Raw genomic sequence first — 13,912 nt, 5'->3', positions numbered from 1 at the left:
AAATAAGTTAAAACCTGCACATAAGGGCAGCCCGGTAGCTCAGTGGTTTAGTGCCGCCTTCAGCCCAGGGTGTAATCCCGGATCTCCGGGATTGAGTCCCACATCAGGCTCCCTGCATGGAGCCTGCTTCTCCCTCTGCCTGTGTTTCTGCCCACCCCCCTGTATCTCTCATTAATAAATAATAATAATAATTTTAAAACCACATAATTTCTATGTAAACATAGCTGCTATTGTTATTACCTTTATTTTCCATCTTTTTGTTAATGGTTTGTAACAGCCGACTACATATTAAGGCAATTAGCTGTTTGTTGTGTTGTAAATATTTTCTGTCATGCTGTCATTTCTCTTTGCCTTATTCATAGTATCTTGTGCCATAATAATTTAAAATACATATATTTTGAACAAGTTGTATAAAGTAAAATGTGGACATTTCCCTTCACCTGCCTTATCTTACCCAAATTTTATCCAACAACCACTCCCCAGAAGTATAGCACCTTTATGTTTACACTTTTAAAAAATTCTATCAGTATATGATCATATTATTCAAAACTATATGTAATAATGTCATACAGAATTCCATGGGTTTTTTGTTGTTGTTGTTGTTTTACTTATTATGAGCATTTTTTCATAGCTAGACTAATTCTCTTTAATGGCTACATAGTATTCCATTGTATGAATTTACTATAACTTTCCTTACCAGCACACTATTTTTAGACATTTGTTTTGTTTCCAGATTTTCTCTACTAAATGTAGTATCAAAGTAAGTATTCTTATCCATAAGTCTTGGCACAAATGTGTATCTGAAAGTAAATTCTCTAAGACTGGAATTATTGTATACAAGGGTATGTGCTAATTTACATTCTCCCAAATTTCCCTTCACCAGAATTCATGTAGAAATTTTTTAAGAAGTAAGGTAGTTAAATCTGTGATGTTTTGTGTGGATTCTGGCCTTTGCTGTCATGCTAAGGAAAAAAGTCTCCCATCCAAGACTGTAAAAATATCCTCCCATGTTTTCTTAATGTAAGTTTTAGTTGTTGGTTCTTGAGAATTGTTACTTGTATTTGTATCTGTAATCCATAGGGAATTTATTTTGATTAATAGTTTGACAAAAGAGTCTAATTTGATTATTTTCCCAAATGGATAGCCAGGTTTCCTGAAATCATTTTTTGAATGCTATACTATTTTTTATCACTCAGTTTAAAATTCCAGTTTGTCCTACACTAAATTCCCACTTAATCATCTGTCTGACTCTGTTCCATTCATCTCTTTGTCTACACTGTAACAATCCTGTCAGTTTTAACAGCAGGATTACTTTTTTCTCAAAGAATGAATTGGAAAGATGACCAACTTTTAGTATGCCTTGGAAAATTAAAGAATATGTAGGACTTCTCTGTTTCTTGAAGATTTGATAAGACCTATCCATAAAACATCTGGGCCACCACCTTTTATTTGCTTCACATAAACTTTTCAGTTTCTTATATGTTTTTTACTTAGTTGTGTTGATTTTTATTTTCCCATGAAAGTATTCATCTCATCTAATTTTCATATGTGTTGGCATAACGTGTACAGAGCAGGCCATTAGCCTTTAAAATCCCCAAACTTGGGGTGCCTGGGTGGCTAAGTTGGTTAAGCGTCTGCCTTCGGCTCAGGTCATGATCTTGGGGTCCTGAGATAGAGCCCCATGTCCGGCTGTCTGCTTAGTGGGGAATCTGCTGCTTCCTCTCCCTCTGCCTGCCACTCCCCCTGCTTGTGCTCTCTCTCTTTGTCAAATGAATAGATAAATACCCAGACTTGTGTATTACTCTCTTGTAATCCCTAGCATTGTATATTTGTGTTTTCTCTCTTTTTTATTTTTAAGGTTTTTTGTTGTTATTTCGTTTTTTGTTTTGTTTTGTTTGTGTTTTTTGTTTTGTTTTGTTTTGTTTTTTTTAATAAACACTACCCTCAACATGGGGCTTGAACTCACAACCTCAAGATCAAGAGTCTCGTATTCTACGGACAGAGCCCACCAGGGGCCCCTCTTTATTTTCTTAATCAAATTTGCTAGGGCTTTGTTTATTCTAAACTTTTAAGAAGTTAATGGTTTCTTTTCCATTATCTTGCAATTGTTTTCCATACTTTGTATTCAGACAGTGTTATCAGAGCATTTCTGATTTTTGTGGCCTTAAGTATAATCGGTTTTTTAATTCATGGGCATTTGGACAGATGTGCCTTCTCTGATGGGCTCAGAGTTGTGTTTATAGCTATAAAAGCGGGGTTCTAATTGGTGGCTCATATCATCTATATAATTGTTTTCATCCGTATGATGTTACGTGATGGAAGCACTTTGCTGTTTTCCCACTATGATTATGGTTTTGTTAAATTCTTTATTGTAACAAAGTTTGTTCAGGGTGTTTAAGTCAGCTCACTCTAGAAATAATCTGGAATTTTATTCCAAATTATTAAGCTTGCTTTCTTAATGAATACACAATCTCATAATCTACAGTTTAGGATTAACTAAACTGTAACTGGTTACTTTGCTCACTGCAGATGGTGTCTTGCGCTCCATATGCTCTCTCTTCTTCTTTTTTTTTTTTTTTGAGTTATTTGGGGCTTTTTTGTTTGTTTGTTTGTTTGTTTGTTTGTTTTGTTAATTTGTCAGGAATACTTCCTTAAACAACCTTTTCCAGGAATAGTAGTACATAAGTAGCATAACTTCTAAACTTTTCTAGATTTGAAAATGCCTTTCTTTTCCCCTCACACATGAATGCAAGTTCAACTGGCTGTCTAGAAATTGTAGAGTCATAGTTCCTTTAGAACTCTGAAGACAGTACTTTTAGTATTTTGTTTTTCAGATTGGTGTGCTACCAGCCTGATTCTCTTTATTTTGTAGTTTCTCCTTCTAAGTTTTTTTGCCTTTTTTAATATTTTGCCTTCCCCATTGGAATTCAGAAATCTGAATCTTAGCCCTTTGGTCTGAAGACTCAGGTTTTTCTTTGGTTCAGGAAGATCTCTTGCTGATGTACTTCATGTTGGTATTCCGTTCCCTCCACTTCCATTTTCTCCTTCCGGAACTCCCATTTTATGGATCATACATCTTCTCTATTCCTGCCTCCTCATTCATTCATTCATTCATTCATTCATTTAAATTAAGTTTGCCAACATATAGTTTAACACCCAGTGCTCATTCCATCAGTTTCTTCTCTATTCTCATGTCTGGTTCCTGCTTTTTGTTTTGCATGGGTTGATCTTCCAGTGCACTGTTGGGTTAAAGGAGTGTCTTCTCGGCTATATATACAGCCTCTGTTGAGTGATTGCTTTCCAAAATCAATCTCAGTCTCTCCTTTATTTGTTTCTCATAGCCGTTTCTTATGCGTAAAGGAACTGTCATCTTGAATTTCACTAAGAAATCAAATGAGACATTTTTTTAAAAAGCTCTTCCTCTTTCTTGAATTAATTCACTGAGGTCATTTGTTTGCCTGTTCATCTTTGCTCCCGTCTTTCATGCTCCTGATTCGCTGTATATATCTAATGAATTTTAATTGTTTGTTCATATATTTAAATAAACTCAACAGAGGGCACATTAGAGTCCTTAGGGGAGTTCTTCCATAACATGAGCCATGGGCCTCACCCGAACCCATGAATTTGGAATGTTCCAGGTGGGGGCAGCGTTGGTTGTAGTGGTTGAGATCTTGGGCTACAGAGTCAGACACAGCTCTGTGCTCAAATCTCAGCTCTGCCTCTTGCTAGCTTAACAATTTCTGGTTTTCGTCAGCTCCTAAGGTTGTCCCTTGACAACACCGAGGTGGACAAGCAGCTATTGTGGGAGGCCATTTGACAAGCTGGAGTAGAACAGTGTACCTTCTGAATCTGAGAGACTTCTGTCCATGACATTGACCCCTCTGCCCAAATCCACTCCCTCCCCGCAGGCCCAAGTCCACCTCCCCGGTTCCTAGGGAGAGCATCCACCATCTTTGCAATGTGGCATCAGTCTGTTTTCACACTAAAGTTGTTTCAGTATTTGAACGTAATTTGTATGCCTGACTCTCGCCCTGTCTACTACCCATTTCCCAGCCTCACTCTTCCGACCCTTGGATTTCTTTATGCTTCAGTGTATCACTTAAATCTGGCATCATGATGATGGCTATACACAGCAGCTTGGAACTAAGGATGCTGCATTTCTTCCAGGGAAAAGCTGGTCCAACTATTTATAATTCCCTTTTTAATTTTTACAAATGCACTTGGTATCTACTCCTCTACCCACACCCCAGCAGTCAAGCAGACAGGAAGAGCAGACACCAGTTTCTCTCAAACTGCGAATGTAACATGAACCAGTGGATAATAATGACCACACCGTCCTTGTTGCCTCTGTTGGCAGAGGGCAGGGTCACCTTTACTGTGACGTCCCTCGCCCCCTCCCCAGTGTCCTGATGCTTCTAAAATATTCAAAACTAAAGTAGGTTCTCCTTTGTAAAATAACTGGGAATCCTCAAACGGGGACAGTGTGAGGCCAGCTGCCAAGTAGGGGGTGGAGTTCCATACCAGCCTCTCCCTTCCCTGAGCCTCTGGTTCATCTGATGGCTACAACCTGCTTTCCCTTCCCATTCAAGAGAACATTTATTGAAGTCATGAGTGGGTGATTTCTCTGATCATTATGACAAAGCCTGTTTTGAAAACCTTCTTCCATTTAAGATCAGGACTCCATTTCAGCTTGGGAGGTTGGGAAATAGTGTGCTGTAAGCCATACATTCCATTATGGTCAGTGCTCATTTACTACTCGTCATCCAGCCCATATAGCACCCAACCATAGATTCTTTATTCCTGTGACCTCCCTGAATGCCATGTTACATTATTCAGGGGCACCGTTGTACATAGGCTCTAACCCATGTTCAAAGCCAGGCCCACAACCTGCCTGCCTGTCGTCATTCGCAGCGGTCTTCTATTACTTGCTTTTCAAATACTGGCCTCTTTTCTAGTTTTCAAGAGGCCAACCCCTTTCCTGGCTCAGCATCTATATGAACACCGCTTAGAAGGTCCAGTGCCTTATGTGGGGTTCTGTCCTCACCGTGGGTCCCAGCTCAGAGGCCACCTCCTCCTGGGAGGTGAAGATCTAACCCAAGTGGTCAATGCTCACCCAAATCTACCACTTGGGTTAGATCTGCAGTTGGTACAGTGTTTATGCTGAGAGTGTGTGAACTCAGAATAGGAGCCACAGTGTGGCCGGTCTACTCTTGGTCTCAGAATTTTGGGAAGAAAAGGTAAATAACAATTGAGAAGCATTGCTGCTCTGAGGCCTGATGCAAAAAGGCTGTCCTGCAAGACGAAGGGGGAAGAAGCATCCTTCCCCAGGGCAGAACTTTGGGCAGAAAGCCACAAGCATTCTCCCCTCACCTTCCATGGCTCAGGACAGGGACCTGCGTGAAGGGTCTGGAACTGAACTCTCTTCAAGGAAGGGGCAGGACCAGGAAAGCCTGCACTCAGCTTCCAGGGAGATGTGGAGATCGCCCGGAGAATGCTGATCTCGTAGCCCCCTCTTGTGGCTATGAGCTATCACTGTAGTCTCTTTCTGAGACATTGAGAGCAAAGGTTCCCTCCCCTGAGCAGAGCTCTGTAGGCACCTCAGGTACCCCTGGGGGAGGCCTCCCCCCCCCACCCCCGTGTCCATACCTCCTTTCCTCTGAGGCCAGAAGTCCACTGTCCAGCTCAGATAGGAAGACTGTTTCATTTTGTCCCTAGTGAGACATAGGGCGAAGTTGTGATTTGGAGCTCAGAGTCCAGCTGGAGATCTGGGAGACTGAGAACACCATGAAATTTGTTTAGGAGCCATCAGGCAAAAGTTAGTGTCTGACCAGCGTCAGAAACCTACAAGGTCATCTTGCAGGTTGGGTCCACAGGCATCGGCTCCATGGTGACCTGCCTTCCTGTGACAGGCATGCCTACGTTTTTGTGACCTTATGTCAGATGCACTTAACTAGACCACACTGATGCACTCAGCATCCTGCCTATAGGAATATATGAAATCAAACCTCTTCCTGTCATACAGGCCTGCTGTGAGGATTAAGACTCTATGAATAAAGTCTCTAGCACAGTGCCTAGTACACGGTAGGTATTCAGTAAAAGGCAGCTTTTTTAAATGTTATTTTCTTGGAGCTTCTGGGTGGCTCAGTGGTTGAGTGTCTGCCCAGGGTCCTGGGATCGAGTCCCACGTCGGGCTCCCTGCATGGAGCCTGCTTCTCCCTCTGCCTGTGTCTCTGCCTCTCTCTCTCTCTCTGTGTATCTCATTAATAAATAGAATCTTGAAAAAATAATAATAAAATGTTATTTTCTTAATAGTTCTGTTGTTTTCTGTGTACATCTACCTTCCTGTACCCACACACACACTCACACACGATGCTGATTATTCACTCATTTTCTTTCCTTCCTTTCCCAACCTCTTTCTCAAAGTTCCTCCATCCTCAATCTTGTCATTCCTTCCGAAATTCTCTAAGGGAGCTCATGGCCCCAGCTTCCCGGGAGCACATTCACTGGCTACGTCCTGATAGTGTCCCACATCTCTGTGCCTTGTGGTCCCATCAGGACTTCCCACTGGGCCTGCCCATCTGAGGGAGGGCAGGTTAAAGGAGTGTGTGTGCGCCCTCACTCCCACGGTGGCAAGTTCCTGGGGCCTCAGCGGCCAAAAACCCAGCCCAGCGCTCCATGCTGCGGAGGGGGTGGGGGTGCAGCAGAGATCTGAGCTGCCGATGGGCAGGTGCAGACGTGCCGGTGCGAGGAGCCTGTGCTGTGTGCGGGAGTCTTGCCTCCCTGCGTGGGGAGTGTCCCCGTGAGCACCAGCTGACTGACCAACTGTTTCTTTCCTGCTGCAGACCCACTCCGGATACTTCTCCAGCTTGTACCCCCCTCACCAGTTTGGCCCGTTCCCGCACCACCACTCCGTAAGTGTCCCCCCAGGACCGCCCCCTCTGCCACTTTTTCCCTGTCCTGTGGTGGGCGCCGCAAGGGCCTTGGCAGACTGACCGGCAAATGTTCCTGGTGTGAGTCACCCCAGGAGCGACACAGCATGGGGTATCACACATCAAACTACCCCAGCATCGGGGCGCGCTGACAATCTTCAGAGCGCCGATGCGTCCCGTGCAGCCATCCTGCCGATGCTTACAAACCCAGAGGTGGCAGGAAGCCGGCACGTGTGAATGATCAAGAGGCCAAATTAGGAGGCAGTGTCGAGCCGAAGAACAGTTTCCAAATGTCTCTGAGGAAAGTCTAACAGTGGGAGTCGTGTCATTCCCACAGACCCCTGGAGCGAAGACCCCTGGTAGCCTTGCCCACGTCTCTCCGGGCTGTCACCAGGCGGCCTGGTCAGGGCAGATTTACTTGTTATCTTTTGAACACGAGGCCACTCTGGTGAAAATACCATTTGTGGCTCCCAGGTGCCGAGTAGCTTCCCATTCTTCCTCACCAGGTGCCTCGGGACTCCGTCCTCAGGCCAGGGATATATTTAATAACGGTTTTACCTCTTGGATAGAGACCCAGGAGCGGTACATAGCACATTTGTTTGTGGCAGAAAACCTGTGAACAGGCCACTTTCTGAATCCAGCAGACTCCAAGCTGCTCAAGAGGTCTCACTGTTCAGGTTCATTCCTTAGGCTTCTCGCCTGCAGAGCCCTAGAGCACAGGGGAATTGCATGCACCATTGTGGCCATTTCCTTGGGCATTGGGGCCGTCAGAGCACATGGCTCGTGGTAGATGCTCGGTTCCTGCCTGCCGAGCACCTGAAGGCACAACCCCAGTGGGAATGACATCTTGTCTTCTGTCGCCCTTCCAGTATCCAGAGCAGGAGATTGTGAATCTCTTCATCCCAACCCAGGCCGTAGGTGCCATCATCGGGAAGAAAGGGGCGCACATTAAACAGCTGGCTAGATTCGCTGGGGCCTCCATCAAGGTAAAGCTGCTCTCGACAGCCACCCTCTTCCCTCACCAGCCCCCCGCCCCGCATCCCCGTTCCCTCTGCTGCTCCTGGGCCACGCTGATTCCAGGGGCAGGAGCCTGCGGGGTCTGGCCAGTTAATGCCATCGCCTCTCCTCTTTAGCTCTCTCCTTCCTTTCTCGTTTAACTGATGATGAAATTGGAAAAATTATTAGTAACACCTGTAACACCTAAGGCAACCCCGTTCTCTTTGGGCTACTGCAACCCTCTTCTCAAGAACTGTAAATGCGCAGACAGGCTGGGGCCTTTCCCGAGCCAAGGGGGCTACGCCAGCAGAGCCTTGTTTACATTGTGCCCTTATCAGGGTTTTGATGCTTTAATTAGTCTCTGCTTCACACACCCCTGAACCTCAAGAAAATAGTTTGAATGAAAAACTCTTTGGAAAGCGATAACACTGTAGATAAACAAAAGCTGGGGACACAGCCCGACAGGCAGCCCTGGGACGGAACAGCAGCTCAGGAAGGAAGGCCCCTTGATTTATGGGAATGGTCGCGAGTGGCAGTGGCAGTTACGCGCCCACATCCTGCCCCTTCGGGCGCCCTGTGAAGAAGCGTCCCGGGAGCTGAAAGGGAAGGATTCTTCGACCCTGGTCCTGCTCCAAGCCCAGCTATCGGCTCTGACTCACAGACAGAATGCTGAGCACGTCCCAAGCCTCATGAAACACTTTAGAAAACAGAGTTTCCGTTGTTACGTAAAGTAATTTGCTACCATGGGACAACCCGGAATTCCGAACGAGAAGTCTCATGACTTGGAGAGAAAGAATGCTTGCACTTTCTCCTCAAGAAGAGCTGGAATTTCTCCCACAGCAAGTGTGCTGGAGGAAAGCAAAAACAAAACACTCTGAGTAGCACAGAATGAGGATTGCCCTGAGACCACCAAGGAATTCTGTTTAGAAAAGGCATTTCTCCTGTTACCTGCAAAGTGTAGAACCTGGGCGGGAGCCCCGAGGGGCGGGTGGCCCGCAGCGTGGAACACGGAGGCCTCTGCTCCCAGCAGGCTTGTGGCAGGTGGGACCCCGGCCCACGAACGGGACAGGTATGCTGGGCTGGTTGCCTGTCCCCCCGCCCCCCGCCCCAGTGTCCAGTCCTGTGGCCTGAGAGGCGGTGGAGACCGAACTAGATGATTTCGACCACAAGGGGCTTGAAGGATCGTGACATCACATCCTCCCTGTATCCCTTGAGAAGAGTGGGACTTAGAGAGTCACGGGGACCAGGCTGAAGCACACAAGTGGCAGGACCCGCTGTGACCTCATCCGCTGCCCTGCAGGGTTCTGAGCCCCTGCTGGGCTGGCTGCAGCAGCAACTCTCCATGTAGTGTTGCCCGTGAGGAACCGAGGCGCAGAGGGTTTCATTAACTGTCAGAGGCCACAAAGGTAAAGAATGTGAGAGCCGACATCCAACCAGGTGACCCAATTTCCAGTCCAGGGTTTTTGCCACCAGAGCCACCAGAGCCCTACAGTGGAATCATTCCCAACAGGCCTAGAGGAGATAGGAGAGAGAGAGAGCACTCCCTTGGGCATCGCCCTACAGCGTCCCCACTGCCCATCCATATCCCGACAAGGTTGAGTGGTGGTATGTCACTTTGCTCACGACCTCTGTGATGGGCAGAGCCAGCAGGGCGGGACCAGGGGGGCAGAAAGGGCTCTGCAGGCTGGTCAGGCCCAGTCAGCCTTTATGTTGCACCGACCACCTGCTTCATCAGCACCCTGCTCCTTCTCTGGCCCCTGCCTCTGTGCATAGCAATGAAGGAGAGAAAACCAGGGAAGCCAAGTATTTGTGAGAAAAATTTCCTGCTTTTAAAAACCAGTCTGGTTTTTGTTACTTTCAACAGGACTCTAAAGCATTTTCTCTACAGCAAAATGTATAATCTCACTACAAAAAACCCTCCGTTCTTGCTTTGTCAGCCTTCAGGGGGCTGCAGCAAGAGGCACATTTGATGCTGCCATTTCAGGCAGAGAGCTGTACACTAGTGGGAGCTGGGGGGGGTGAGCAGAGGGGAGGTCGGGGAGGTGCACCCCCAGATGCTCTGGTTACAGACGGAGCTGGGCTCCTGTTGCTTGCCTACCCTGGGAGCATCAGGGCAGCAGGCTTCAGAATGCCACACGAACTCCTGGCCCTCGCTCCAGCCCCTGCTTACCTCTGGGCCCCATTTGCCTCAGTCATGATAAGGTGGGGTCCTCCTCCCTGGTGCTCTCCCGGTGGAACGTCATTCCAAACCCCAGGAGCACACGAGTAGCTCTTAGGCTTGTGGTCTGGGCTGGTGAGCGTCAGAGGAGAGACGGGGTGTTTGTTTCAGACTCTGAGCAAGGCAACCAGGAGTCACTGGGAGGCGCACAGCGATGGCAGCAGGGATTTGGTCAGCGTAAAGCATGAATTAGCCCTTTAGCCCCTCTGGGTTTGGGTGGGTAGGGTGGGAACCACCATGTCCATGCTCCAGTCCCTCTCGTCTCCTCTTTGAGATAAGGGCCAGACTTAATGCCAACTGTGGATCCAGAAATAGAGGCAGGCGTTTCTGCCAGTGGTCTCAAGGACCAGTCTGTGTGACCTGCTGGGAGGACACTGTGATCTTTGCTTTTCAGCAGAGGATGCTGCCCTACACAGTTGAAGGCTGGCAGGTCGTCTGCCCATGTAAGGGAAGTCCTCCCAAGGAGCTCAGGGCTTGGGGACCTGTGCCTCACGTTCATCCTCATGCTGCAGTGTCAGAGCCAGAGCCCCCAGGAAGATCTCTGATTCCAGAGCACACCTGGGATGCGTCATCACTACAATGTTGCAGCGGCCGTACGGTACCTGAGGCTCACGGATGGAGCCTGGCCTTGGCCGTGGGCTAGAAACTAACCCCCGTGGAGTTGGAGGTCTTTGCGGGGCAAGGGGGGCACGTCTGAAGCACAGCCGTTGGTGGTGACTTACATCATCAGTCTCAGGATGGTACCTCTCCTGAGCCGCTGGCTTTTTCTGACTTTAGGAACACTGTGACCCTGTAAATGAAGTTTCTTTTATTGATTTTGTTCTTCTAAGCTTAAAACTGACTCTGCGGCCCACCTGAGGCACGTGCATAGGACCTTATGAGATGCATTTACATACTAACCTCACTCCTGGCTCATTTCTCAATGTCTGGAGTACCTTTAACTCATTTTACTTTAAATTAACTTTAGCTTTTGCTACGACATATTTATTTTCAAAGCTACCTTCGTGGTTTTTGGAACAAGGCGGGCTATACAGAGAAGAATCTGTAATGAGGCTCTAACAAGACGTGCTTGCCTGTCATGTGAGCTGTGTTACAAGAGACCTAGACTCACAAATGGCGAGAGCTAGAGGGGGCGTTGAGCTTGCCGGGGTTCACCTTCATGTTTCACAGATGAGGAAACGGAGTCCAGGGAGGGGAGGGGTTTGCAGAGCGGACATTGGGACCCAGGTGTCCTTGCCCCTCACTCAGTTCCTGTGCCCTGGACAAGCTGGTGCTAGCTACCTGTGCTCTAGCTCAACTGTCCCTTGCAGCCAACCGCCTCTGTGAGTAGAGTTAGAATCCGGGCACCTCTCCTGCAAGCTGGCTGCACAGTAGTGGTCTGTGGACTAGCCGTTCCTCTGCTCTGGGGCCTGGGTCGGGTGGCGGAGCCCACAGCTCCTCTTCCTCCTGACTCCCTTGGGAGGCCTGTCATTGCCTGTGCTCAGGGTCGGGACAGGCAGTAACTACTTGGCCTGCCTCCAAGTCTGCCTGGGTAGCCGAAGACCCAGATTTGATGCTGGGCACCATGGTGGTCACTTCCTAATACCCAGAGTGGAGGCAGCAGGGGCAAAGGCAGAAGCCCCATCATCCCCTGGCTAGGTATGTGCGCCACGCACCCAAACAAGAGAGGGGTCTGGGGAGCACAGCCTGGCAGCAGCACTTTCCTCTTGCCTTGTAAACTGCAGATTGCCCCAGCGGAAGGCCCAGATGTCAGCGAAAGGATGGTCATCATCACCGGCCCACCGGAAGCCCAGTTCAAGGTCAGTACCAAGGGCCACCTGGGCCCCACAGTCGTAGAGGGCCTTACGCAGGCAGCAGCCACCTCAGAGGCATGTTCAGGACTGTTCTTTGGGAGGCCCTGCCTCCGCTGCCCTTCCTGCTGCTGCTCACTGGTCTCAGACTCACCCTGTCTCACCTCCCTCCAGGCTGTTCCATTTGGAGCTCTCCTTCCCTTCTCTTCCATGGAAAAGTTGATTGTCTGTCAGTACCCACTTCAGGTGGTGCCCCTCTGGGGTATCTCGGCCTCCTGAGCCATGGTTTGGAGGACAGGTGTCTCAGACTTCTTGAGTCACTTATACCTTTCAGGCTACGGGGGCCTAACCATGGGGTGTCAGGGGACATAGCAGGAATTTGTTGGATGTTGTTTGGTGAGGTGCATTTTTATTTTCGCCCTTCTCCTAGGGAAATTAGAAATTGAGTTTTCTGAAAGTCAGGAACATATTTATAAAAGGATAGTCCTTATCATTAAAAATATTTAGGACTTGGGACGCCTGGGGAGCTCAGCAGTTGAGTGTCTGCCTTCGGCTCAGGGCATGATCCCGGGGTCCGGGGATCGAGTCCCACATTGGGCTCCCTGCATGGAGCCTGCTTCTCCCTCTGCCTGTGTCTTGGCCTCTCTCTGTATGTCTCTTATGAATAAATAAGTAAAATATTTTTTAAAATATTTAGGACTTGAAAGGAAAACATTAACCCTTCAACTCACGAGTAGATCAATGAAATGTGGTCTATCCGCTCAATAGGATGTTAGCTATAAAAATTAGTGAAATTCTGATGCATGCTGCACCTGCTTCATCAGCACCCTGCTCCAGTCCAGTGTTTTTTCCACCAGAGCCTAAAATTCACTGGGAATGATTCCGGTGTGGACGGATCTAAAAAACAATACACCAATAACTCCTGGAGTGTACACTTGAAAATGATGAATTTTAGGTGATATAAATTGTATCTCAATTTTTTAAAGGCTTTTTTTTTTTTAAACCATAACCTCACAGGTGCACTGGTTCTGGGGTTAAGACATCAAAAAGCAGCCACACTGCACCACGCACCTCGCCTCCATCCTTCGGTTTCCATGGGCATAAACATACTGTGGGGGGAGGAAATGAAGAATGCCCCGCACAGGTTCATTCAGCCCAACATTTGTAGGTGCTAGGGAGACAGAAATCAGGCCTCATTGCGCCCCAGCCCCACACAGAGGGCTTCCTCGAGGCCGCGGTCCCCTGCATGTTGCTTGGAGGTGGCAGGAGCAGCGCTAGGTCTCTGAAGGAGGGAGCAGGGCGCGCAGCTTCCCCGTGTCCAGCCCCACGGAATTTGGGGCTGAGGCTGCGCAGGGCCTGGGCTCGCTGGTTCGAGCAGCAGCACACAGGTGTGCAGACTGGCAGCCCAGACTCACCGGTCATGCCCTCCTCTCTCAGGCCCAGGGGCGGATCTTTGGGAAACTGAAAGAAGAAAACTTCTTTAACCCCAAGGAGGAGGTGAAGCTGGAAGCCCACATCAGAGTGCCCTCTTCTACAGCTGGCCGGGTGATCGGCAAGGGCGGCAAAACCGTAAGTTTGCTCTGAGCTGGCTTCATCTCCTGGGCTGATTCCCTGCCCCAGCCTAGCCTAACTTCCCTCAGACCTCTGTTGGCTCTTCAAGGATGTGACTCGGAGCGGAGGGCCCCAAATCCTTGGTGCCGAGCCAGGCCACCAAAAACACCAGGGTTCTTTCTGCACCCAGAAATACGGCATCTCAGCTACATGCTGGAAAATGAAGCTCCCTACTCCCTAAAGATGATAAGGAGGCTGCCTCCTGCCCCCTTCAAGCCCACACCCAACAGCAGCAGGAAAATAACAGGGAATGGAGCCCCCTCCAGAGTGTATGTCCTCTGAATTCATGCTGAGAGGCCCGTGGGGCCTGATATCCTACACTCTCCTCTGACTTTTCAGACTCTCCTTCCTGTAGATTCTGTCTTTGG

General features: G+C 48.4%; 2 protein-coding genes across 7 annotated transcripts in view; one reads left to right on the top strand and one right to left on the bottom strand.

Moving 5' to 3' along the window:
• The window catches only part of MAP3K13 (mitogen-activated protein kinase kinase kinase 13), a 430,364-nt gene that overhangs the window by 121,417 nt on the left and 295,035 nt on the right, over positions 1-13,912 (bottom strand). The gene's annotated exons all lie outside the window — the stretch shown is intronic.
• IGF2BP2 (insulin like growth factor 2 mRNA binding protein 2) overlaps positions 1-13,912 on the top strand; it is a 155,061-nt gene that overhangs the window by 136,726 nt on the left and 4,423 nt on the right. For all 6 annotated transcript variants that reach the window (XM_025451412.3, XM_025451414.3, XM_025451415.3 and 3 more), the window contains 4 exons: positions 6,843-6,911; positions 7,799-7,915; positions 11,868-11,942; positions 13,371-13,502. In XM_025451412.3, coding sequence (XP_025307197.1) covers positions 6,843-6,911; positions 7,799-7,915; positions 11,868-11,942; positions 13,371-13,502 — 393 coding nt within the window. The remainder of the gene's footprint in view (positions 1-6,842; positions 6,912-7,798; positions 7,916-11,867; positions 11,943-13,370; positions 13,503-13,912) is intronic.

This window comes from Canis lupus, chromosome 34 (genome assembly GCF_003254725.2).
Source record: "Canis lupus dingo isolate Sandy chromosome 34, ASM325472v2, whole genome shotgun sequence".
Lineage (NCBI taxonomy): Eukaryota > Metazoa > Chordata > Mammalia > Carnivora > Canidae > Canis > Canis lupus.
This window is presented reverse-complemented; position numbering and strand designations above follow the sequence as displayed.